At 55.1% G+C, this 23,622-nt stretch overlaps 9 protein-coding genes across 9 annotated transcripts; 4 read left to right on the plus strand and 5 right to left on the minus strand.

Moving 5' to 3' along the window:
* Nucleotides 1-1,818: 1,818 nt before the first annotated feature.
* TRAVEDRAFT_69009 (uncharacterized protein) lies at nt 1,819-3,160 on the minus strand (the record flags this gene model as incomplete). The annotated part of the gene is made up of 5 exons (XM_008035979.1): nt 1,819-2,073; nt 2,135-2,453; nt 2,502-2,539; nt 2,598-2,882; nt 2,942-3,160. 5 exons carry the CDS (start codon nt 3,158-3,160, stop codon nt 1,819-1,821), a joined length of 1,116 nt encoding a protein of 371 aa, XP_008034170.1.
* Nucleotides 3,161-3,745: 585 nt separating this feature from the next.
* Nucleotides 3,746-4,654, plus strand: TRAVEDRAFT_43030 (uncharacterized protein; the record flags this gene model as incomplete). The annotated part of the gene is made up of 4 exons (XM_008035563.1): nt 3,746-3,972; nt 4,033-4,159; nt 4,217-4,265; nt 4,323-4,654. 4 exons carry the CDS (start codon nt 3,746-3,748, stop codon nt 4,652-4,654), a joined length of 735 nt encoding a protein of 244 aa, XP_008033754.1.
* Nucleotides 4,655-6,912: 2,258 nt separating this feature from the next.
* TRAVEDRAFT_17294 (uncharacterized protein) lies at nt 6,913-7,537 on the plus strand (the record flags this gene model as incomplete). Its single annotated transcript, XM_008035258.1, has 4 exons — nt 6,913-6,982; nt 7,048-7,216; nt 7,276-7,390; nt 7,451-7,537. 4 exons carry the CDS (start codon nt 6,913-6,915, stop codon nt 7,535-7,537), a joined length of 441 nt encoding a protein of 146 aa, XP_008033449.1.
* A 603-nt stretch (nt 7,538-8,140) lies between these two features.
* On the minus strand, nt 8,141-9,827 carry TRAVEDRAFT_160633 (uncharacterized protein). Its single transcript, XM_008035980.1, has 5 exons — nt 9,580-9,827; nt 9,239-9,520; nt 9,150-9,187; nt 8,781-9,102; nt 8,141-8,728 (listed from the first exon to the last, which is right to left on the minus strand). Exons 1-5 carry the CDS (start codon nt 9,802-9,804, stop codon nt 8,474-8,476), a joined length of 1,122 nt encoding a protein of 373 aa, XP_008034171.1. The 5' UTR covers nt 9,805-9,827; the 3' UTR covers nt 8,141-8,473.
* A 1,579-nt stretch (nt 9,828-11,406) lies between these two features.
* Nucleotides 11,407-12,483, minus strand: TRAVEDRAFT_69011 (H(+)-transporting V0 sector ATPase subunit c''). The gene is made up of 7 exons (XM_008035981.1): nt 12,388-12,483; nt 12,216-12,327; nt 12,082-12,159; nt 11,995-12,031; nt 11,861-11,939; nt 11,629-11,805; nt 11,407-11,579 (listed from the first exon to the last, which is right to left on the minus strand). The coding sequence occupies exons 1-7, from the start codon at nt 12,467-12,469 to the stop codon at nt 11,500-11,502; spliced, it is 645 nt and encodes a 214-aa protein (XP_008034172.1). The 5' UTR covers nt 12,470-12,483; the 3' UTR covers nt 11,407-11,499.
* A 125-nt stretch (nt 12,484-12,608) lies between these two features.
* Nucleotides 12,609-13,687, plus strand: TRAVEDRAFT_56040 (P-loop containing nucleoside triphosphate hydrolase protein). Its single transcript, XM_008035768.1, has 7 exons — nt 12,609-12,680; nt 12,729-12,780; nt 12,832-12,916; nt 12,973-13,137; nt 13,185-13,413; nt 13,463-13,522; nt 13,578-13,687. The coding sequence occupies exons 1-7, from the start codon at nt 12,640-12,642 to the stop codon at nt 13,600-13,602; spliced, it is 657 nt and encodes a 218-aa protein (XP_008033959.1). The 5' UTR covers nt 12,609-12,639; the 3' UTR covers nt 13,603-13,687.
* A 206-nt stretch (nt 13,688-13,893) lies between these two features.
* Nucleotides 13,894-17,257, plus strand: TRAVEDRAFT_160639 (Cl-channel protein; the record flags this gene model as incomplete). The annotated part of the gene is made up of 19 exons (XM_008035982.1): nt 13,894-13,967; nt 14,018-14,043; nt 14,094-14,261; nt 14,317-14,525; nt 14,579-14,731; nt 14,784-14,898; nt 14,952-15,043; nt 15,097-15,174; nt 15,227-15,334; nt 15,385-15,602; nt 15,653-15,826; nt 15,875-15,973; nt 16,028-16,109; nt 16,160-16,283; nt 16,334-16,399; nt 16,453-16,560; nt 16,614-16,810; nt 16,867-16,931; nt 16,987-17,257. 19 exons carry the CDS (start codon nt 13,894-13,896, stop codon nt 17,198-17,200), a joined length of 2,370 nt encoding a protein of 789 aa, XP_008034173.1. The 3' UTR covers nt 17,201-17,257.
* Nucleotides 17,258-17,460: 203 nt separating this feature from the next.
* Nucleotides 17,461-19,714, minus strand: TRAVEDRAFT_56042 (cytochrome P450; the record flags this gene model as incomplete). The annotated part of the gene is made up of 13 exons (XM_008035769.1): nt 17,461-17,641; nt 17,696-17,725; nt 17,780-17,902; nt 17,960-18,006; nt 18,069-18,103; nt 18,165-18,251; nt 18,313-18,415; nt 18,470-18,592; nt 18,667-18,916; nt 18,996-19,121; nt 19,178-19,314; nt 19,375-19,471; nt 19,536-19,714. 13 exons carry the CDS (start codon nt 19,712-19,714, stop codon nt 17,461-17,463), a joined length of 1,518 nt encoding a protein of 505 aa, XP_008033960.1.
* A 980-nt stretch (nt 19,715-20,694) lies between these two features.
* Nucleotides 20,695-21,977, minus strand: TRAVEDRAFT_43036 (uncharacterized protein; the record flags this gene model as incomplete). The annotated part of the gene is made up of 4 exons (XM_008035564.1): nt 20,695-20,708; nt 20,786-21,184; nt 21,240-21,351; nt 21,405-21,977. The coding sequence occupies 4 exons, from the start codon at nt 21,975-21,977 to the stop codon at nt 20,695-20,697; spliced, it is 1,098 nt and encodes a 365-aa protein (XP_008033755.1).
* Between the last annotated feature and the right edge of the window lie 1,645 nt (nt 21,978-23,622).

The raw sequence follows: 23,622 nt of genomic DNA on the forward strand, positions 1-23,622 counted from the left end.
CAGGCTGGCCAATCCTCCTTCCATCTCTTGCTTCATCTTGCCGATCATCTCCGAGAACTCGTCGAGCCGGTCCTCGATGTGGGACGTGTGGTGGTCGAGCCGGAGGCGCAGCTGCCCTTCCGCGCGCTCGACGACTGCGTCACTGACCGCGGTCTGGACATCGTGGGCGAGGACTCCTTTGGCGAGGTGTGCGAAAGCGAGGATGCCGCGCTTGGCGAGATCCCCAGTCGTCGAGAAGGCGAGATGCAACAAGCCCGAGATCGGCGATTCGCCTGTAAAGGCGTTGTCGCCTCCCGGGATCAGTTCGTGGCCGAGTAAGAACTCCATTGCAGCGCGCAGGTCGGGTACGAGCTTCTCTGCTTCCATCCAAGCTTCTTGTGAGGTGAGTAATGTTTTCTTCGCCGTTTTTCTGGTCGGTTTGGCTGGTGCGCTGTCGTGAGCGCCTATTCTCGAGGGCGGCGTCGGTGGCGTGCTGGCCGGCCTCGAAGGCGGCGGTCGAGCTCGACTACCCATCATTCTGGCTGAGATATGACCGTATCCGTAGGTGTACTAAAGACTAGCCCCAGAGTGCTAAAGAACCGCACAAAACTATCCTCCCCCTGTGAGGATGTAGCGTGGGAAAAAAGCAGCAGGTGGTGGTAGAGCGTCAAGAAGGGTCCGGTGAATTGTTTGCCATGCGACATTGTGCAGATTGGTGCGCGTCGAAGGGCGTAGGGTGTGTTTCGTGCTGTTGTAATCGGACGTTTACTATACCACATTTGCGGACTTACAATTTAGTACTTACTCACTTATACGCTCGTTAGCTTACTTTCAAAGCGATCGCATCTCCGACGCTCCGTTCGCGCCCGAGCGGCCGCGCTCTCATATACTCGAGCGCGCCCGCTCTGCCACCTCATCGTTCGCTCCCACGAACGCTGAGGTGAGATCCCATTCTATTGCCCCCGTCGCTCATTCACGCTGACGCTCTCGCGTAGTTAATCTATCCGTTCATTACAGGTACCTACAGATGTATATCGTTCGCTCCCACGAACGCTGAGTTAATCTATCCGTTCATTACAGACCTCCCGCTCGTGCTCGTAACCTCGCACGTGCGATGCGAAAGACTATGTGGATGAGGATGGTGAGTGCAGGCACATGCCACACGTATGCATAGCGCGAGTATTCATATACGCACGCAGAATTACAACGAATGCTCCGGTTCGAGCGAAGGCGACATGCACACACTGATTTCGCCATATTACTCAGACTGTCACCAGACCTGTTGCCAGCTGCGAGCTGACAAATCGTTTGGGTAGTACTGGTAGCTCAAAGTCAGGTCCGTCGGGTTTAATGGATACGATCATCAGAGTTGTTTCTCACCTCGCCCTCATCAAACTAGACTGGCGAAATCTCACATCCCAAGGTTCCCGATGTCGTTCCAGCTGATGTGCAGTCCACTCATCTGTTCCAGAGAAAAAGCCACTGCGAATAGTAAGTTCGTTTGGATTCATCGTGTACGGGTTGTGCAGTACAGCGAGAAACGCCGTGGCCTGTTGGAACTATTGGTGACATGTTCGTCAGCCTCGCTGAGCCCTACTGGAGCAGAGATGATCATTTCATGGGCGTCATCGGACCTTTTTTCCAAGGCCGATAAAATAATAGATGAATACTACTTCCGGTGGGACTAGCTGAGCCTCAGTAATAAACAGCGCACTACTAAGCACGCCGTCATTCATATAATTACAGAAAGCTTTAGCCGAGCACAACAGTGGTGGAAGCAAAGCAAGAGGAACGAAGCACAGCACAGCACAGCACAGTAAATCCAACGGGGAGAGGGTATCAGGGACTGGGAAGAGCAGGACGTAGCGTGAGGATATAGAAGATCGTGCGGAACGTATGCGCGATCGCCCTAAAGAGGCGGACCATCCAGTACTCGTTTCGCTGAGGGAGCCGTGCGCGCAGCTTCCACGTACTGAGAGACCCTAGCAGCAGGTCGAATCGTGCGACGACTTGGTCCATGTTTGGCCGGCTGGCCGGCTCATCCCGCACCATGTCATCAACTATGGGCTTCATGAAGTCGAGGCCGGTGTACACCTGGAAAATACCACTTAGTGCGCCGTACGTAGCTATACGCAGAGCAAGAACGTCGACGTACATCTAAGAACACGGTTTTGATAACGTTTCCCAGGTAGTATACGTCTGTCGGAAACGGGTCGCAAGGCTCTAGGGATTTGTGAAACTCGGGTACCGTCCGGTCGGCACCCCATATTGGCCATGATCGCGGTGGTCCCTTTGCGGGATCAAATCGTCGAGAGAGGCCGAAGTCGATGAGATGATATCGGACAGGGTTTCGAGTGCGGGTAAAGTATTTCGCGGTCCCAGACAAGTCTCGCTTGGCCCGTATAGACGCAAAATGGTAAAGCTGCGGGTAGAGCGGGCGAGGGTCCATCATGATGTTCATCCTCCCGCAATCCCTGGGGCACTATGAATGGAAGTCAAGGACAGCGCGTTCGGCAGCTTACCTATGGGCTACGTGGTGAGCGTGCATGAAACGCAGTCCCTGCGTAGAGATCGTCAGCAGAAAGACAGATGAAAATTCAACCGGCGTCCCGACAAACCTCAAATGCTTGCCGGAAAAACTCCACAGCCTCTCCAACGGTGAGGAAACGGGGATCGAAGAACTTTCGCAGAAATGGCATGACGATGAGCTTGCAGTCAGGGTCATCCGGAACATCAAGAACATCGTATACGGGCACACAGCGATTTGCGGGATCACTGGCGCGCGGTTCGGACGAGAAAAAGCGGCAGATGTCAACTTCGTATGGGTGTTCCGAGGTTTGTATTTTCTTGAGCGTGACTACCGTGTCATCGGAAATGCGGGTCGCGTCCAGAACTGCATTGCGCTGCAAGGGAGAGGGGGGTGAGAAAGAAGGGCCATGCCCTGACGAATCTGATAACCCACCACTATGGCTCTCCCGTCTTCGTATGAGTCGTAGTACGCTCCTCCGTCCTTGTGCCATGAAGGCACCCAGTCGGGTCTATAGCGAGGGCGGAGCATGTACCCACGCTCCTGTAACCAAACCTGGTGGTCCCTCCACCATGTCTCGCCAGTAGTGAGTTCGCCATCATACCGTTTCCGTGGGATCTGTGCGGGCGAGCTAGCGTCGACCACGGAAGCCATAGGGAACGGCTTGGGGGAGCGGGACGAGTGTGGGGCGTAGTGGGGAGGGCAAATTAGAGTTTGACCTCCGCGCGCCGTGGGTGCAACCGTGGGCGGTTGTGTTAGCCGGACACGTGGGTATGGCCACGAGGGACACCATGGGAAACGCCTCCGCCTCCGCCAAATCACGGCCGTAAGCTTGACGTCCACATCCTTGTTCTTCGATAAACGGACGCTGCAGCGTCGCGATACCTTGCTGCTCCAAGATTCTCGACTGCTATACTATGGTCGCTCCACCCAGTCCGGCAACGTTGTATTCGCTCCGCTGTACCATCATATCCACTGCCACTGGCATCAGGTTGTGTAAGTACCTTTTCGGTACCAAGAATCCACAAGGGACGCGTTGTACTCTCCCGCTGGTTCTAGTTACGCGCCATAGAGAGTCAAAGTTACCGCGAAGAGACGGGTGACTGACAGTCTTCTTCGCGTGCGCTCTGCGACACATATAATCTCGCACAGGAGGAGGCTGCCAGGCCTTCGCACCACTGCAACTTCCCGAATCCTACCCTTACTCCAGGCGTGTCGTCTCCCTCCGATCCTACAACCATGGGCGTGCTAGCCAACCTCGAGCGATGCAACCAGGATGCCGCCAACCTTTCGACCGTTTCTGGTGTCAGCGGGTTTAACCTCGTCGACATCGTCGCACGTCAGCTTCCAGGTTCTACCATCGACAGGGGATTCAACAACCTGCGCTACGTTTCGAATAAGCTCCAATCGCCGGATCAGGCTATGCCACTTCCTCTCTATAGAGGATACTTTGAGACGCATGACACGTACGACATGCTTCAAATCGCACCGTGATCAGAAACCCGGCTGACGCTACGCACTTGCAGACTTTTTGATCAGGGCCTCTGTTTGAAGGAAAAAAAGAAAGCGCTGGGTCGCTGGTCGGCTTGGAAGATCTACGCACAAGCATCGAATTTTGAGGATCAAACGTGTGGTCTTCGCGACGACGTGCAGGTGAGACCATAAAGCTCCAGCTTGGCGTAATCAACTGAAGGTGTCTTGACACTTTAGACGTCCTCCGATCTTTACGGCGCCAGGAAGGGCCGCCGGTATACACCATGTATGTGTATCTATCTGTCGCTCCCAGATCACTTTCGTTGAAAGTCCGCCCGACTAGCCGTGCATTCCGTCGGACACGATTGGGTTGTCACGTCGCGTCCTTCAACGCCTGGCCTTCCTGAAGCCACAGTCACAGGGGAACCATCGTCTTCTGGCCAGCCGGAGTCAGGCGTGTTGGGAACCCTCACAGATGCTCCAGGCATTCTCTCTCCTGAGGGTCTCGCGGGACGGCTGCTTGCGACCATGGAGGAGGAACTGCCGGAAGAAGACATCACCCAGGAGCGCATCCCTCTGGAGGGAGTCGCAGTGACGGTCGCGGCCGTTGAAATTCCTGACGACGCACAGACCACCCACCCTCTTGCCGAACCCGCCGGTCGTCCATCGCCGTGACCACACCCATACTGTCTTCACGTACAATCATACGATACCCTCCGTGCGCTTTGAACATTGTTGTCCTGAATTGCTCTCGCTCTCATGTATTGCATCCTGTGCTCGTGTATAATCTATTGGCCAGCTTCTCTAAACATGTCCAAGACCGATGATGACGATGATCCATTGTAAAGATATCCGGACCGAATACGAAGTTGTGCGGCTTCACACCCTTGTTCTCACCAACGACATAGGTGGTGCTAGTTACGAACCATAGATAGTCAAGTCTGCCAGGGGAAACTCTCATCACACATCTGTCAGCGCCGAATCCCTACATGATCGAAGTACGTGTGGCATGCAGGACCTCTACCATCAACGACTGGAAGTTCATGTAGCCGAGACGTTATTGTCTACGTGCTTCTCGTCCGTCGTGCCCGAGAGCGGCACGCCGTGTGGTTGCACCGTCTGAAACAGTGCTCAGGAGGATGGGCGGCCCACCGCGGCGCATACCACAGGAGGCTAGGCGATCCTGACAGCGTACAGACTGACTTACACGGGAAGATGGGAGAGCCGACACGGAAAGGTTCGGGTTGGGACTCGCTGATGCTGGATTCCGTGCGCTTGACACTATACCCACACGCGTTGTCTCAGTCGTCGATGTCGTACCGGCAGTTCTACACGACGCCCGCACGGCGCCCGCCTTCGTACTCAAGAGCTTCTAACATGGCAACGTCGTAGATGTGCTCAGGCCGATCTCGCGCGCGTTACCAGAATCTTGCGACCGATGAATGTGTTATACAAGCGACCTTTTATGGACGCCCTGATCTGAGTCTTAATGTCGCTTTGCGGATCGTATGAAAGCGGCCGCGACGGGTCCTGACCGTCAATCGGAGTCGACCTATGGCGGTGGTGAACGAATTGGAACTACCTGCCGAATTGTTTCTCTCACTTGGTCTGAGTGGACGGGTCCTCGTGCTTGATTCCGTATTCTCTCTGGTGCTTTCTGCGGCGCGGCCCCGACTACTATGTCTTCAAATGCATGGTTTGTTTGTGCAGTAGTGGGGCTGTACTGATAGTGTTGTGTTAGCTAGCTGCGCCCGCGACCTCCACATTACGTGACCAGCATAGGGTCAATACAACCACGCATCTGTATCAATCGCTCTAAACGTGTGAAGAACAGCGCTACGACAACTTCGTGGTCGTGCCCTCTGTGTTCCTACGATTACGATGCCAATCACTCAGTCCACGCGTTACCGAGCCGTTCAATATATACACGCACTTACCATGGGGTCCCGGATATGATCTTGGCTGTGGCGATGTGGGTCTTTGTGGTGGTTGAGGGGACAATGTTGGTGGGCGGACTCGCGGAGTACAACGACAAAGTTGGTCCCAGATTTGGGCATGAGATCGCACCGGATCGCACCGGACCGGACGCCGATGTAAAGAGGCGCCCAATGGTCAGCGCGCTTCTTCCACACGCCCGCCTCCTCTGGCTAACTGTCAAGCTTGTACTGTCACGCAGTCCTGCGGATCTCCTGCCTCTCGCTGCTTTTGCTCTAGCTCTGAGTCGCATCGAATACCTCATGAATCCAGTACAGACGCAGTACAATTCCGGTAGACGTCACTGGAGTCCTCGCAATCGTGTTCAATACCACGGCCAGCGCGTCCCGCCATTTCTTGCTGTGTCCGCCCTCTCAAACTGTCGTGCCTTGTTCAGCAAACCACGTCCATGTCGCCTGGCCAGGACATCTACTCATTAAGCCTGACGGATGTACTCTGATGGAAGACATCTGATCAGAACTCCCTCAGATGTAGCAGGCGGCTCGTGTTTCTCCTCGAAGGGTAAGATTGTTGTTCGCATGACACACGCCGCTACAATTTTTGGCAGTAGGTTAATTGACGGCAGCATTTTCGGGCCATCCTTCTCGCCTATGGATGCGCCGCAATTGCTCACGACCAGGGGGGTAGACCTTGTATTTGGACGCAGCCGCTCGCTAAACGCCTGCTGTCAACACCCGCGTCCGCTGCTTTGTTCTGGAGAGCAGCTGTCTTACGCAGCGGCACTTGTCTCTTCGCGACGGACGTGAAGGTGTGCCTCGTGGATGCGAAGAATAGCGAATGCGTTGTGTTGAGGACGACGCCTGCTGGTTGTGAACCACTGCTGGAAGTTCTTGTCCTCGGCGTGCTATAAATCATCGCTGTCCTCACTCGCTCTCCCACAACATTGCCTATTCCAACGCACTTTTCCACTCTTATCCAGCAACTAGAAGCTCTCCAACATGCCTGCCATCTCAAACGTCCCAGCCGATCCCACTCCGACTCTCTGCATGCCAGAATTTCTCCTCATAGGTCCGTGATCATGCTGGCTCCTCCACATCATGACACTAATGAGCTCATGCCTTTGAAACCACCAGTGATCTGCGTTTGCGGCGTCTTGGCGCATCTTTGGATCAACAAGTTCAGCACGTTTGCTGTCCTCCACACTGCCGGCGAGCACCAGTCCCGCACGCTCGCGATTCTGCGCCAGAGCCTCGATTCCATCTCGTTCGAAGAATACACGGCCCTTTTCGACCGGTATACAAAGTAAGTCTTGTTAATACATTTCTAAAGGCGATATGCTAAACTATAGGTGTGATTTATAGGCTCTCTGACATGCGCGCGGGCTGGAAAGTCAACAAGTACCTCGCCATGCTCCCGGCGGGCCGTGAGAAGCGGCGCTGGTTCACGGCTACGAGGTCTTTGAGGAACGATGCCGAGGTATGTTAAAATTAGATTTAACGCAATTGGCCTGTGGAAGCTCACAGATTTTCAACACAGGCGGTGTTCGAGATGTCCACCAGAGACGCCATCGGAATCCCGCTCGCCGAGCGAAGGAAGGCCTGGGCGGGTACTCAGCAGGTGTGATGCTGCGCGCCGTATCTTGTCGCAACTCCGGGTTCCGGTGATGGCTGTATTTCATACGATTGCGCCCTTGTTGCTCTTCGAGTCCACCCTCTGTTGGAATGCATGGAGTCTGACATAGGAATAAGGTCGCTACAACCGCTGTTGTTCCCGTGAGGCGACCGAGCACATTCTAAGCCGCCCAGCCACTAGCCGTTGACATCGCTTAAGGGCAGCGTCGCGATTCTTCTTGTCCGTCTCGTTCGCGCGTTCTGGCGTGATTGATGCGCCCGAAAACAAGAGCGTATGTGTGACGGGCCAAGGACCGGACGGTCGCACTCCGATGGGAATCGACTTCGGAGAGGAACGCAAGAGCTGCAGAGGACGGTGGAATGTGTGAACAATGCGCCGCCCCAGAGCGTTGTCTTCGCCAGGAATGAGCCGAGATCGAAGGTTTCTAGACCCAGGCGGCTTCACTAGCTCGATGAAGCGCCAGACGAGGTCCTGTCGTCGACTGCTTCGAAGGTTGATGTCTTGCACGACGGCGCGAGGAACTCCAGGCCGTTATATTCGAAGTTCTGCGCGGCCTCGTGTGAAACAGCTCGAATTCCGACATCATGAACGGTAGGAATGCAGTTAGCTGTGAGGTGGGTGCTTCACAGAAGTCGTCAGACTCGATGAGTTGCTGAGGGGCGAGTGGAAGAGAAAAGGGGACACGAGAGCCGCGGCGGGTGGGCTCGAAAGTCCTGACTCGACTTCCATAACAGCCTTGCCTCTCAGACTTTGGTCGCCCCTCTTATTGTTGAGAAGTTTCCGGGAATGTCGGACCTTGAAAGGGTATTGACAAGAGCGGACGTGATCGAGAAAGGCCAGGCTGATGGTTCACTGTATATCACCAGCTCGAATACTCCTATAAGTATGATACAGCCTGGTAGCACCGTCGTGACCATCGTTCGCAGTTCAAGGGATGGGTATAGCAGATTTGCGTGTAAGGATATACCGCGCCGTGCGAAAGGCATGTGCGACGTTCTTGAAGAACGTCTCGCTCGGGTCCTCGTCGCGAGGGATGAGGCGAGAGCGCAGTTTCCGGGATGCGATCGTCTTCACGAGCCGATCGAAGCGCTCGACGACCTGCTGGATTGTTGGCCGCTTCGTGGGATCGGCGCAGGTCATCTCGTCGACTAACGGCGCAAGAAACTCCGTCTTGAAGTATCTCTGTGTACAAACCAGTCAGTGGTGGTGGTGACGGAGCAGAAACCATACGGACCTGCATGACATGCATGCGAATCATGTTCCCAAGATAGTAGATATCGGTGGGGAAGGGGTCAAGAGACTCGCCGGCCCAGTTCTGAAACTCGGGCACGGTCTTGTCCCCGCCTCGGATAGGCATCTCGCGAGGGGGCCCATCCTCGGGATTGTACTTGCGAGAGAGCCCAAAGTCGATGAAGTAGTATCTTACTGGGCGAGCTGTGCGCGTAGAGTGTTTGGCGTCGCCTTTCCAGTCTCGTGCTTTGTACTGGATCCGGGGATGGAACATGTCAGGGTACATGGGGCTGGGGTCGTACATGATGTTCGGCGCCTGGCAGTCCCTGAAGACTGTGAGCGAACGAAGGAGACCATGGTGAAAGCAGCGTACCTATGCGCTATGTGGAGCTCGTGCATAAAGCTCATACCCTGCGGTACGGTCAATATTATGACTTATCATACATCACGAAGGAGACTCACCTCAAATACTTGACAAAGGAAAGAGACAACCTCACCAACGGTCTTCCACTTTGGACGGTCGCACTGCCGCAAGAGCGGCATGACGATCAAAGTGAAGTCTACATCGTCGTGAACGTCGAAAACATCCAGGATAGGTACCGTATGGTTGCGAGGGTCTGCTCGTGTTGTATCGGCAAGAAACTGGGTTATCTCCAGCTCATGCGGGTAGTGGCTCTTCTTGATGAGTTTGAACATAACGAGACGATCGTCCGCTATGCGGACAGCGTCCATGATGCGGGGGTGCTGCAGTGGTATATCAAGTGAGCTTCGGCCACTGGCACAGGCGAGGCGCGTTGACATACCAAGATAGGATGCCAGTCCTCATGCAACAAAGTGAGCTTCCCCGGATTAGCCTTCCAAGACGGTGTCCAGCCAGGCCTGAAACGAGGACGAAGCATATATCCGCGTTCTGCGAGCCAAACTTGGTGATCGCGCCACCAGCATTCCGACTCGTCGAGTTCATCGAGATTGAATTTAGGCAGTGGGATTCTCTCGACGGGCTGAGAGACGGCTGGGGACTCCGACATAGGACATACAGGATGAGGAGCACCGAATGTGGACCCGGTGGGTGGTGGGCGGTCAGAGTGAGTGGGCGTCAAGAGGTCCAGGGCACAGCCTCGGAAAGCTTCAACTTGTTCACACGACTGACGCTCAAGGTGGCCCCGCCGGTGGGCACGGTTGCTATATGTACTACTTCGCTCGCACCACGAGCTACCCAGTACGTACGCTGTTGCTCTAGCAGCACAAGGTCGTGATGGCGCAGCGTTGAGTGCAACAAAGAATCAGGCCACCGGTAGCAATCTCGTTTCTGAATTCTGCATCTTCGTATCATCGCCGCCCATGGTCGCCCCCCGGCCTCCGATAACGCCATGATAATCCATTAGCGACTGTCTTTGTTCGCCGGCCTTGTACCGCCCATTACGTCTCGCAGGATGCGTTGGGAGAGGCCGTAAAAAGCTATGTACTTATTCCAGATTACAAGAGCCGTGCATAAATTCAGCACCCATTCTGCAAAGTACGCACCTCACTCGTATACATCATCGCTCAGCCCCGTCTGACTCCCTCGCACTCTTGACTATTATGGCTTCTGCTTTTGGAACTGTTGAGCACATCACTGCCGATATCGCACACACCCTCCCGGCGTTCCTCCCGGTCTGGAAGCGGGTGAGCAAGGGGCAAATCCGAGTCCTTATCAACGAAGGTAGAACAGATCTACACATAGCCTCCGAACAACTCCAGAGGGTGGATTGCAAAGAGGCCTTGGAGGTTGCATGTGGACAGCTTTACCGTGCACTTTGTAAGCAATCAGAAACGTACGTCCTACTGGCAGAGGTGACTCCTTTCTTGTATCTCGACGCTGATTCATTCTGCTTTCACAGTCTCCGGTCCGAGGGAGAAGGACTTTCCCAGCAGCTAAACTCGCTAAAGTGCCGCCAGATATTCCGGAAGTATGGAGTTTACCGTCTGATTGTGCATTGGAAGGACCGTGCGCAACAATACAAACACACCGTATGGGTGAGCGACGATGTAGAGCCCGCTGCGAAGCGTCTTATTGATGTCTTTCTCTTCTTGTTCCAGTCTGAGAGCGATCGGGCTCTTATTGACTTCATCAACGGCTCACGACCCAACGACGCCCCGCCGGCACCAGCGGATACTACCCCGGCCCCTGCCGGACCTTTGAGCTCTCCGTCTCAGATCACTATGGTCAGCGCTGACTCAGAAACATCCCCCGACATATCCGAGGAAGACGGCAGTGCGTTCCGTACACTTCTGCCTACATCGGGTGCCACATACTAACGGACGTGTTGAAACTGCAGATTGTGATGATAGTTTTGTCTCACTAGAATTCTATATATCGCCCGATACACTGGACTCGGATTCAGTCTTCCGCAACCACTGGGGGTGCTCGGCGTGAGGTGAGTGCATGGCAGAAACTCGACTGACGGACCATGAAGCACTCATGAAACGCCAGGCGGTATTGTGCGCCGGTACAACTTGCTCGCGATCGTTACTCGTTTCCTTCATGTGTCATGATGTATTCCTTACCACGATGTATTCGTAGTGTCACCGGAGCGTCTCTTGTCTCAGTTTCCTCATTGCGGCGAGATACCCGTCACGCACAGTTTTGTGGTAGTTAAGGTCGTCGCCTTTCGTCCTGTCAGATATGACTCGGCAGACGAGGGTATGATTAACAACATGAACACGTATTACCACGCCGCAGTTTAGTGTACGAAGGGCGAAACGACGGCAGGCGCTGCTGCCGCAGCAAATTCGTTTGCTTGTGCGATCATCAATAGCCCCACTGTGCCCGACGTTAACACCCAACCATAGCGAGAAAGATGCGAACGTACCAATGAGACCGAAGAGACCCATGATACTGCCGAACACCTCCACAATGAGAATCTTGACGAACAGGTCCGGGTCGGCCGCGTCCGCGAGGGCAGCAGTCGAGCCTGCAATGCCTACGGAGATACCGCAGAGCAGATTGCACGCGCCTACAGTCAGGCCGCCCCAGAAGAGCGCGAAGCCTGTCCCAGCCCTTCGCTCAAAACGTCTCCTGCGTGTAGAGGAATATTGACGCACCTGTGAAGTAATTCTCCCGCGTGTATAGGAGGTGGTCCGCAACCGGGGCTATTCTTGAAGAATACACAATTCCGATGATCTTGGAGGACAGGGTGAGCATCACGGACTGATACCAGACTGCAAGGTAGACTTACCACGCCGTAGATGGCGACGACCTCGCAGAAGATGATGCTGCAGCCCGGTAAGGCTGCGAATCCGACAGAGCAGCCGGGGCGACATACCTGATCAAGTTCTTGGTCCTGATGCGCGGCGCCCTCACTCCTCCACCAAGTATAGAAGCACCCGTAATGAAGATGCCCCTGCGAGCCGAACTGGATGAGCGGGCGAAGCACACACGTGACGAACGGACGCGTACCATCCTGCGCCCAACACGCTGAGGCCTATGCAGAGACCAATTCCTGTCGACGCCCACGCATACGGACTCGTCTCTTCGAGAAACTGGCCAACATTGAATGCCTCTCCGGAGCCTGTAGGTTGTGCGGCAATTCAGTTGGTGTATGCGAGCAGAGGTGCGGCGCTAGACAGACCAGTGAAGAGCAGGTAGAGCGCGATGACCACCGAGAGAAACGTGGGCAGCCCAAAGCTGTAGTATGAAGAGTATAAGCCCATCGTGGCGGGCCTGGTGAACGCTGTGTTGACCGCCCGCGATGACGACCAGGCCAGTCGGCCCTCCCGCGTTGTTTGCCTCTGTTTGGCCGGCCACTTGCCGTCATAGCACTTATGGGCGCTTGTGGTTCGTAGCTGGCCACCGTGACGTACGTGCGCGAGCTTGAGCAGCGATGTATCATCTTCTGAAAGGGTTCCATGAGTATCTGACAAGGTACGTGCAGCATGGTCACGTTTTGACTGCTTTTTCTCATTCCATTAGAAAGGAAGAATTCTCGGTCATCATCATAGGCCTAGATGGCGCGGGCAAGACGGTTCGTGATTCTACTAGTCAAGTATATGCTATAGCTGGAACAAGCCAGTAGACGTTACTAGAGAGAATCAAGACACTATATAACGAGACACCTGGTCTCTCCCCCGACAAGATCGCGCCTACCGTCGGCCAAAACAGTGAGTAAAACATCAGAACTCAACCACACAACTCGCTCACATCGCATTCTCTACAGTGGGAAAGATAACCCTTCCCTCCACGATACTCAAGCTCTGGGATCTGGGTGGACAGTGTGGAATACGCTCCATCTGGCATCGTTATTACGATGATTGTCATGCAGTTGTGTTCGTCATAGACGCAGATGACCGCGAACGCCTCAGCGAAGGGTGGGAAGTCTTCGGTAAGTATCGTGCATAGAGCGATGGATACTATTCTGACGATTTATAGACTCTGTTCTCTCTGCACCGCAAATTCTTGGTGTGCCGCTCTTGCTGCTTGCCAACAAGCAAGACAGCCCTCAGAGCCTCTCGGTCGAGGAAATTCGCAACGATTACGAAGACTGGCATCGGCGGAAGCTAGAAAGTGCTCGCAGAAGCTACGGTGAGGAGATGGAGATCCAACATCGCTCCGAGCGCATTGCAAGCTTAGACGTCATGGGCATTTCCGCATTAGAGGGGTGAGTCCTGACCTTCAAGGGATGTGCTATCTTATTGAGGGCATGCCAGGACCGGAGTTCGAGCTGCAGTGGACTGGCTGTTTATACGAGTACAAAACAGCCGTCGTCGGTAAGTCGCACCACGTCCAAATTCTACCTACGCTGATGTACAATGCCACGGATAGGGATGAGCAAGGAGATAGTCGATGACGGCCGGGACTTCAGCTTAGTTTATTTATCTTTCCCTCTTGGATGTACCCACTAGATTATTCTCTCATAATAATTTGTACATGCCTGCCCGCAGAGGTTGCTGCAAGATATTTTGTCCGAGTTTCTCGGAGCACCTGCGAAGGGAAGCGCTTCCAAGCGCCCAGGCCCAGCGTCGCGGGACGACCGCGACAGCTTCCGGGGTTCGCGCTCTCCGCGTTGTTCACTCACTCCCGCTGGCCTGGCACTTCTGTCTCACACTCTCCGCTTGAACTCCGTGTTCAATGCGTCTGAATGTCTCGCGAACGCACTGCACAGTACCACAACTTGAGGAGACCAGCACAAGACGAGGACTTTGACCGACTCAAGTGCGTGCGGCGACCGCTCTTGCTGCGCTGACCTGCTGAGCGTTCTTCAGACGCTATGAGGACTTCACCACTATCGGTTAGCAGAGCGCATCTACTCCTTCCGCCCTTGCTCAAGATTATGTCCAGACTGGATACAAGACTCGATCATCGAGCGCAATAGGCGGCTGAGGACTGCGCGGAGACAGTCCATACCCCACAGAGGTCCGAGGGGAGAGGTCACGCTCGCCTGGCTCTGGTCGCGACTGCAAGGCATTGCACATGCGGGCGAGAGCTGGTTCGTCGTCACGCTTGTTGGTGAGTTCTTATGCACTACCCGTTCATTGCACTCGTGTGTCCTGACCGCGTACAGGCATTGCGATTGGGTTCAATGCTGCCATCATCTCTATTGTGACGGAATGGCTCTCGGACATCAAGATGGGCTACTGCGCGGACGGCTGGTGGCTGAACCAGCAGTTCTGCTGCTGGGAGATCGAGGGCGGCGACGAGGACACCTGCGAGGCTTGGCACCAGTGGAGCAATGTTATGCCCGCGCGGTGGGCAATATACGTCCTCTTTGCTGTACGTCCCACCTCCTTGCCGGGTTATGACGTGAATACAGAACTTCTGCACAGGCACTCTTCTCCTTTGTGGCAGCACACCTCGTGAAGCAGCTCGCGAAGTACGCTGCTGGATCTGGCATATCCGAGATCAAGTGCATCATTGGCGGGTTCATCATGAAAGGCTTTCTTGGATTCTGGACGTTCTTTATCAAGAGTGTAACTCTGGTGCGTGAGTCTGAGCTTCACGCATTCACGAGTTCATACTGATACCGTGTAGCCCCTCGTCATTGCCTCCGGGCTTTCCGTAGGAAAAGAGGGCCCTTCGGTGCACGTCGCGTGCTGCGTAGGAAACCTGATAGCAAGCCTATTCAAGGGATTTTCGCGGAGCCAAGGTGAGTAGTTGCTCTTGTAGTCCGGTCTTGCTTCTGACATGCAGCGCGTCTAGTCAAGATGAGGGAGATATTGACAGCATCCAGTGCTGCGGGCGTAGCTGTTGCCTTCGGTTCACCAATTGGGGGAGTCCTGTTCTCTATTGAGGTACGAGACCTGCAGGCGGATGTGCAATTTGACCTAACGCCACAACGTCGCAGGAAATGAGTAGTGTCTTCAGTATTAAGACCATGTGGAGAAGCTTCTTCTGCGCCCTTGTCGCGACGGTCACTCTGTCGGTGAGTGCTAGCGCGCTCGAATCCTATCAATTTGTTCATGACGCCACTTTAGGCCATGAACCCGTACCGCAGTGGCAAGCTGGTACTGTTCCAGGTCACATACGACAGAGACTGGCACTTCTTCGAGATAATATTCTTCATAATCTTGGGCATATTCGGGGTAAGTGCGCATTGCGTGCGAAGTGCTCATGAGAGCTGACGGCCTGGCAGGGTCTCTACGGCGCCTTTATGGTGAAGTTTAACCTCAAGGTGGCGGAGTTCCGTCGCCGGTACCTGGGGAAACACGGCATCGCAGAGGCCGTGACGTTGGCCGTAATCACAGCCATGATCGGGTGGTTCAACCACTTCATGCGTATCGACATGACGGAGAGCATGGAAATCCTCTTCCGCGAATGCGACGGCGCGAGCGACTACGACCACCTCTGCCAGTGCGTGTGCCATTTACTGGTTGTGTACACTTGGCTCATGTCGCGGTCAGGACAACGTATCAATGGCCGATGGTCAACTCCCTCTTCCTCGCTACCGTTGCGCGGATGGGCCTGGTTACTATCTCATACGGATGCAAAGTGCCTGCGGGTATCTTCGTGCCGTCCATGGCCATTGGCGCCACGTTCGGGCGGATGGTGGGTATCATGGTCAAGGCGATCAATCGGTGAGTCACGTTTGTGCCCCCAATATTCAGCGTTCTTATAGACTGCAGTGCGTACCCGACCTCGGGAATCTTCTCTGTATGTCAACCCGATGTGCCATGTATCACTCCCGGAACGTACGCGCTCTTGGGCGCCGCTGCCGCGCTGAGGTAGGCTTTGTCTGTCACCCCTTGCTTGCAGGTCGTGCTGACGGCGAAGTGTAGCGGCGTGATGCGACTGACTGTCACCGTTGTGGTGATCATGTTCGAACTAACCGGGGCCCTAACGTACATCCTGCCTACTATGGTACGTTTGAATCTTTCCTGTCTTATTGCGCTGCCTGAAAGTTCCCGCAGATCGTCCTACTGGTCACGAAGGCCGTCGGAGATTTCCTTGGTACGAACGGCATCGCGGACGAGATGATCCGTTTCAATGGCTTCCCTTTCCTCGAGAAAGACGACCACGCATATAACGTACCAGGTACTTATGCCTCCACGATTGATGTGTCCATGATACTAATAGGCCGACAGTCTCTAGAGTGATGAGATTTGACCTCAAGACGCTTCCAGCATCCGGTCTCACTGTCCAGGACATAGGTACGATCGGCAAAAATTGTGCTTCGGCTCGGTCTGACACTTGCTTGCTGCAGAGAGCATCCTTGCCAGCACGGAAGTGAAGGGATTTCCGATAGTGTCTGTGGACGCCAGCCGGACATTGTTAGGATTCATCGATCGATCAGAGTTGCGATACGTACTAGGTCAGTTTTGGTGCATCCGAGGCATCTATATTATATACTTAACCTGTTTACAGACAAGGCAAAGGACTATCAAGACGTACAAGCAGGCACACCAGTGTCCTTCGCACCCGACGCCGAAGACGAAGAAGAAGCCGAGTTCTCCGGGATGGCCTCGGGTCCCGCCGTCGGCATAGACGACGAGCTCTCGTTGGAGATCATGGAGACCACAGCCACTCCCGACGTCCTCAAGCTCTGGCCCTGGGTGAACCAGGTGCGTAATAACTGCCTATATGCGTGCATACAGGATTACGAACGTCTCGCTCGCAGACACCGCTCACCGTATCTCCGCAACTGCCGCTCGAGGTCGTCATGCAACTATTCAAACGCATGGGGTGAGCGCCTCGACCGTCTTAGGCGCTAGCCTAGAAGCACTAATAACGTATACAGCCCCCGCGTCATCCTGGTCGAGAACCACGGCGCGCTCGCGGGCCTGGTGACCGTCAAGGACGTGCTGCGGTTCACTATGACCGAGCACGACGACCGGCACTCCCCGTGGAACGAGCAGCGGTTCGATGGCGTGGTGGACGAGGCGGTATCGTGGGGGAGCGACGCGGTCGACCGCGCGTGGGCGTGGTGTCGGGGGCGATTAGGACGGCATTAACTTATTCGTGCACGCGTACCGTATTTCTCCGGATCTTGGATGGTCTTCTAATGCTACATGTAGACTCTATCGGCGTTATGGAGTTGGGCTGGTATGGAGAGGGGAATGGTGCGACGCCAGGTTAACAGCACGCCACAGGCATTGCTGATATGATTCTAACTTAAGTGCATACAGATTACAGCTTAGAAACGTCACGGACACTCATATATCCCGCGTTCTCTCGAAATTGCCATGAAGAGGGCAATAGTACCCCCCCACCCTTACTCGTTGTGAGCCAGAATCTTCTCCCTCAAATTCGCAATTCTCGGCTTGAAGCGCACCACGAAAGGGTACGGGTGCGCGAGCGCGCCGTCCTTGATGGCCATTGTGTCGATTGGGTGGGCCGGGTCTTCAGATATGTCGAATGCCCATAGCGTGAGCGCCGTGTTGATGAACACCGACCTGGTGCAAAACCACAGTAAGCACACGCGTGTCCAGTGTTTGGTCTTTACTCACCGCTCAGCGACGTGCAACCCCGGACAGATTCTGCGAGCCATGTCAGCTAGAAGACTTTGCAAAACATAGGCAGATAAAATTAACCTCCGTCCGAAGCCCCAATTGAAAAATTTGAGGTCCTCCCTCATCTGACCCTTCTCATTCAGCCAGCGGGACGGCTTGAACGCCTCGGGGTCGGGATATGCGTCCGGGTCGCGCGAGATTGCCCTAAAGGCGCGACAGTGATCATTAAGGGGCCACAGTTATAGAGGGAAGGATGCTTACCAGTGGCACGCAAGAACCTCTGTTCCTGCTGGGATTACATAGTCCTTCTACTCGTCGTGTTAGAGTTCTCAAGGCGCTACTGGCGAGGCATCCAAGGGATAGTTCGTACCCAAACGACGTCTTTCGTGGCCCTATGTGTAAACCCTGGTATTCAACGAGCCAGTGAGCATATATATATACTTGCGGAGAAGGTGATAAGTTTCACCTAGCGGCGTTACAGGCCTCCATCTGTACACCTCCTGTACCCACGCGTTGACCTCGGTAAGCAGCTCCTGGTCTGCGAATGTAGGCACTGATAGATGATCGGACCACTCAGCATATAGTCGTTTTCAGGATTCTAAACGCCGCCTTACGTCTGTCGCGACCCACGACCTCATCCAGCTGTGCCTGTACCTTCGCCTGCATCTCTGGGTGCCGCGCCGCCGCCATGATCATAATCGGAAGCACCCCAGAAGTCTACCATGGGAAATCGTCAGACGAAAATAGCGGGATATTGGGCATATAACGCACGGTATCGGACCCCGCGCCGAACATCGACCCGGCGAGGTACGCCAGCTCGTCATCGGACATGTTGAATTCCTCTTGGCGTTCCAAAATGGACGTCACAAAGCACGGCGGGCATTCGTTCTTCGCCTACAGCACGCGTAGCATATTCAGTACCTGCTCTGCCAATATCCAAACGTCAGATGCTAGTGGGGAGGACTGACCACACGCGCCTTCACGCCCTGTACTTGGCTGCGATACAGCGCGAGCTCCTCGCGGTGGAAGCGTTTGAGCTCGGACGTGAAGAACGGGATGTGCTTGAGGAACGGGTACGTGTCGATGAGGTACGCCCCCGGGCGCACCGCGTCGCCTACGCGCGCGGCACCCACGACGATCTGCTTGACGTCCGGATCCGAAAACGACGTCGGGGTGGTCTTTCCGTATGTGATCGACAGAATGACGCTTGCTGCATACCTGGAATAGTAGATAGATAGTGACGAGTGAGGATCGCAACGAGAACGAAGCGGGTTCATGCCGCTGCCGGCGCACGTGCCTTCTAGAATGGCCAATGAACTCGTCGGGTCGGTCGAGGATGTCGGTGATGAAGTTTCGCGCGTTGTGGGCCTGCAGATACTCATAGCGTGCCGCGCTTGCAGGCTGAAGCGTCGCGTGCAGTATCCTGTTACCAATATCAACACTGCATACTACAGGGAGATATGTCGGCTGTTTACTTACCCCCTGAGTCTCCTCAGACGGTCGCCCACACCAAGCGTAAGGACACGCATCCCGTTCGAAATAAGCTCCCCGACGGCGACGGACCGTGGGCGGTCGGCAAGAAGGTGCGATTGCTTGACCATGATATCCTGCGCCGCCTGAGAGCGGAAGCATGTTCAAAACTGCGTCCAAGAACCAACAAGACGTGGGCTGCCTACCTGGTAACGTGCGATCACGCAAAGCCGCCGAGAGCCATACCGCAGCGTAAACACAGGTCCATACGTTTCGGCGATACGTGTGTGGTGGAGGTGGGCGCTGCATCCAGAGCGCAAGAATGATTAGCGGTGTCCGTTCTGACAAAGTTTCGCAAGGAACTCACTAAGCGGTTGGGGGTGCATTGCCGAGCAGCCAGTGACCGGGGGGACTGGGGGGCAGTCGATCGGCCTCCTTGCCCCAGCGAAGTCCGCGCGCTACGGCATAGCATAGAAAGCCGAGCGCCCCGACTAGGAGCGGCCACGGGGAGATATTCGAAAATGTCGAGGTGTCTAAGCTTAGCATGGTCGAGATACTCGGAGGTTACGAGGGGCGAGATGTCTCGGGGAGACTACTATATACCCATTGGCCAGAGCCTTGTTAATCACCGTTACGCAAAGGAAGGCAGACGTGCGAATCCTTGCCCCTCGAGGGTTAGGCCAGCCGTAACCTTCGAGCGACGGTGGAGCGCGGGGTGACGAGAGTGTGCGCCTGTGCAGGCGCCCCTTTGCGCGGGTCATGGGAGGACGGCAGGAGGTGTTCTGACAGGGGGCTGCGCGATGTTAGGCCGTCAAGTCGCCCAATTGAGTCTGTCAAGAAGGCGCATGCCGTGATGGGGCGCAGGCCGCATGCTACTCTTGGTGTAAGCAGAAAGAGGATGCCTACCTCACAGAGGTACGAGGAAGCAAAAGAGCCCTGGTAGCAACCACATATGGACACGCCCCCAGAAGAGTCGGAGGCTGTAAGAATCAGACAAACGCAAGCCGTGTAGGGATCTTCTTGTGGGCAATAACACGGTTGTTTCTGAAAAGCATTGCACCCGTCTCTAACCATCAGCCACATGCCCGAGGAAGGACGTATCGGACTCACGCAGACATGCCCGAAGAAGGACGCATCGGACTCACGCACACCTAATACATAACAAGGTTCTCGAAGGTGATCATGTTACACGTCAGTGGTGGAATTAGGAAGATGTCTGATTGGAGGGATGGATGGCTGGCCGTGGATGGCCGCCCTGGCGCCTGTGTATCTTTAACTTGTGATCATGGCGGCATGCCACAGACGACGACAGGAGGCCAGGGCGTAGGACCCTCAGGGGGGAAAGATGGCCGAAGTGCGAGATGGAAGCAGGTGCAAACGTTAACGAGGTTAAATGGATTTGCCTGAGCAGCACAGCCACCTCCCCGAGCGAACGCCGCTCCGAGTGAAGGCCACCGGTCAGCTGGTGTCTGCGCGACCTCTCAACGAACATGAATTATGCAGAATATATCGTCCTGGTATACAATTTATTGATGGCAAGCTGTAACAGAGAGATTAAGTAAAAGGGAGTCGTCAGTATGCGTATGGCATGCTAGTGGGATGCGTAAACATACTCACGCTCGGACTGCCAGCTCCCGCAAAGGCGCATGAGACCAGCATCGTAGCACGTTCTCGGAAACGCCGTTTGAAGCGTGTCCTCCAACCGCTGGGGCGTAGAGGATTCACAGGGCTCGACTTCGAGGTGTAGAGCCACCACCTGCAAGACGGGGAACTTCGAACCCGAGGCTAGGGCGTCGTCGAGTTCGCCCCCGAGAGCAGCGAGCTCTTCGTGTGGATTGCTTGAAAGACGAGTATCCACGTGAAGGACGAGCGTCTCGAGGTACGGGTGGCCTGCGTGGACGAGGGCGCGGGCGGAGGTCTTAATCCGTTCCTCGGATTCCGTCCTACTGCCTGTGAGCAGCCACTGCACCCGTAGGGTGAGCATGGACTTCAGCGGCTCCAGAACGTTGGCAATCGCTATACATGGAGCCGTGAGGATACGGATGATGAATATAGGGAGGCGTGGGCTTACAGGACGGGGGGCGGAGAAGTTCGGCTGCGTCGATAGTGAGGTCCACGAGGGAAGACGCAACCGCCGCAAGCAAGGGGCCTGCGTCACGGTCCCGGTAAAGTCTCGAGGTTTCCTTGCGTAAATATATTTACTTATGCGAACAGCGGAGGAAGGAGACATACGCACCTCATACTCGTTGAGCCCCTCCAGCCGCAGGCGGGAGATAGTACACGGCTCGATGGCTAAGCGGCGGCCGTAGAAATCGAAGTTGCCAAATGGTCCCCAGTGGATGTGTTTACATTCAAGGTTGCGCAGGTTGACAAAGCTTGCGACAAGCCACGCAAACTGGTTGCAATGGTTGAATATGATATGGCGCAGTTCGAGGGTGGTGACAGTGGGGAACCAGGTCGCAGTGACGCCGAAGAAATCGAGTGACGCGCCGTTGGCAATCATCTGGAGGGTGGCGGCGTCCTGATAAAAGCCTACGAAGCGCAACGTAGTGAGCGCGGGTAACGATAACTGAGAGCACCGTCCCAGAGGAGTAAGTTTGAGTTTGCCTGCCAAGAAGGCATATGGTGAGGGGGAGTTCCACAACTCTGGTGACTGGCACGGGTCGCTCGGCAGAAGTACTTCGATTTCCTTGACGAGATGTCGTAGGTACGGCGCGTTGTCCAGTGTGTCAAAGACGGAGGGGCCCGGCGGAGCGATAGCCGGAGCCTTGGGGCGGCGGAACGGAAACGTGATAAACACCGGTATCATAGGTGTGTAGCACATGTGGACTCGCTCATGTAGTGTGCCAGGGATATTGTATCGAACGCAACGGAAGAGGTTGTACTGGCTCCGGGGGAGCCATGACTTGCAGGTGAGGGCACAACTCCTCAACGCCTGCGACCTCTCCGATATCGATTCGAGAAGGGCTATAGTGTCGATAATTTGCTCGAGTACGTTGGTTGGAAGTGGTATACTCCGGTACTCCGAGAGGGTGGAGTCTGACCGTGCTAGTAGCGCCCTCGGTGTTCTATGGAGACGCCGGGGAATGTGGATCTTGAAGCTGAAGGAGTTGAACATTGTCGTCTGTGTACAAGTGAGAGCAAGTCTGAGTGGGTCAGTGGGGTGTGAAGATGAGAGTAGAGAGGAAGAAGCAGATTCTTTAAGTACATTGCCCGGCTGCTCAGTTACAATACCAGCAGCTGCGCCGCCTGAGGCGCGCGGCGGTACAGCCTATAGCCCGCAGTGCCTGAAACAGATCATCAAGTTTGTTCGACAGCAGCACCGTACTTACATCTTGATGTGTAGGTGGAGGACGACGTCGTGGTCGAAAGGAGGACTCTTTTCTCCAGCATTCTCGAGCAACCTCTCGGTGCTTGAGCTTCCGGTTCCTGAATGAGGCGTCGTGGAACCGATTCCTCCCGAGGTCATCAGGACCGTCTCCTTGAATGCTTAGGAGTGGCTGGATCGAGCTACCTTGTGGATAATCCTAATGAGGGTTAGGTGTTAGAAAGTTCCGCGAATCTTAAGGTGAAAGGGTCAACTCACGACGCGCAGCCGTAGCGTGCCAGCCCGCCCGGATGCTATGTCGCAACATGGATCAACGCCGAGCACCCCGGAAAGGAGTGCCTACAAGGAGATATCCGACGCTATGCGGAAAGGGCACAAAACCCTGGGCGAAAGACGACGGCTGAGGTGCGCGGTGACGGCCTTTGAGCAAGGTAGTCGCGTGTCTGCACATCACAGCGACATCTCCGAGACGGCACTGTGGAGCGAACTAGGACAGTCGGACTCAGTGAACAACGTTCTGAGAAAACTTTGGTCATAAGATGTTTAGATTACAGATGACCTAAAAGCGAGCTGCAAGATGAGATCGCAGAACCATCAGTATCCATACAAGCAGCCAGGCTGCCGCATCAACTGTAGAGACTCACACTAAAACTGTGCGGTCCCGCAAAGGCGCATGATACCAGTGCCATACGTGAGCGGAAAGACCGACTGAAGCGCGTCGTCCCACCACCGGGGCGCAGCAAGTTCGGCGTCGTATGGATCGAATTCAAGGTGTAAGGCCACAACCTGGAGGGCAGGGAACTTCGAGCCCAAGGCGAGGGTGTCGTCAAGTTCGCGGCCGAGAACGGCGAGCCCTTCGCGCGGGTTGGTTGAGAGGCGAGTATCCACGTGAAGGATGAGAGTTTGGAGATACGGGTGGCTGGCAGAGGCGAGGGCGCGGGCGGAGGTTGTGTTCCGGTCCTCGGACGTGCTGTTGAGCAGCCATTTCACCCGCAGAACGCGTAAGGACGCCAATGGCCTCAAATGACTGGGAATCGCTATAACCAAGGTGAGAGGAGACCCGACGGCCTCGTGGGAGAGCGCACTTACCAGTCGGGGGACGCAAAAGCTCGGCTGCGTCGATAGT

This window comes from Trametes versicolor (genome assembly GCF_000271585.1).
Source record: "Trametes versicolor FP-101664 SS1 unplaced genomic scaffold TRAVEscaffold_2, whole genome shotgun sequence".
NCBI classification, from domain to species: domain Eukaryota; kingdom Fungi; phylum Basidiomycota; class Agaricomycetes; order Polyporales; family Polyporaceae; genus Trametes; species Trametes versicolor.

Bases quoted from the DNA above. Each gene is read 5' to 3' on its own strand.
- TRAVEDRAFT_160633 (XM_008035980.1), bottom strand. From the start codon at position 9,804: ATGTCGGAGTCCCCAGCCGTCTCTCAGCCCGTCGAGAGAATCCCACTG. The intron at 9,188-9,238 runs GTGAGTCTCCTT...ACCGTACCGCAG, and splicing joins TCCTTTGTCAAGTATTTGAG to GGTATGAGCTTTATGCACGA. The intron at 9,103-9,149 runs GTACGCTGCTTT...CACAGTCTTCAG, and splicing joins GAGCTCCACATAGCGCATAG to GGACTGCCAGGCGCCGAACA.
- TRAVEDRAFT_69011 (XM_008035981.1), bottom strand. From the start codon at position 12,469: ATGGGCTTATACTCTTCATACTACAGCTTTGGGCTGCCCACGTTTCTC. The intron at 12,328-12,387 runs GTCTGTCTAGCG...CACAACCTACAG, and splicing joins GCTCTACCTGCTCTTCACTG to GCTCCGGAGAGGCATTCAAT. The intron at 11,806-11,860 runs GTGCGTCAATAT...GGGCTGGGACAG, and splicing joins GCGGGAGAATTACTTCACAG to GCTTCGCGCTCTTCTGGGGC.
- TRAVEDRAFT_56040 (XM_008035768.1), top strand. From the start codon at position 12,640: ATGTATCATCTTCTGAAAGGGTTCCATGAGTATCTGACAAG. The intron at 12,781-12,831 runs GTTCGTGATTCT...ACAAGCCAGTAG, and splicing joins TAGATGGCGCGGGCAAGACG to ACGTTACTAGAGAGAATCAA. The intron at 12,917-12,972 runs GTGAGTAAAACA...CATTCTCTACAG, and splicing joins GCCTACCGTCGGCCAAAACA to TGGGAAAGATAACCCTTCCC.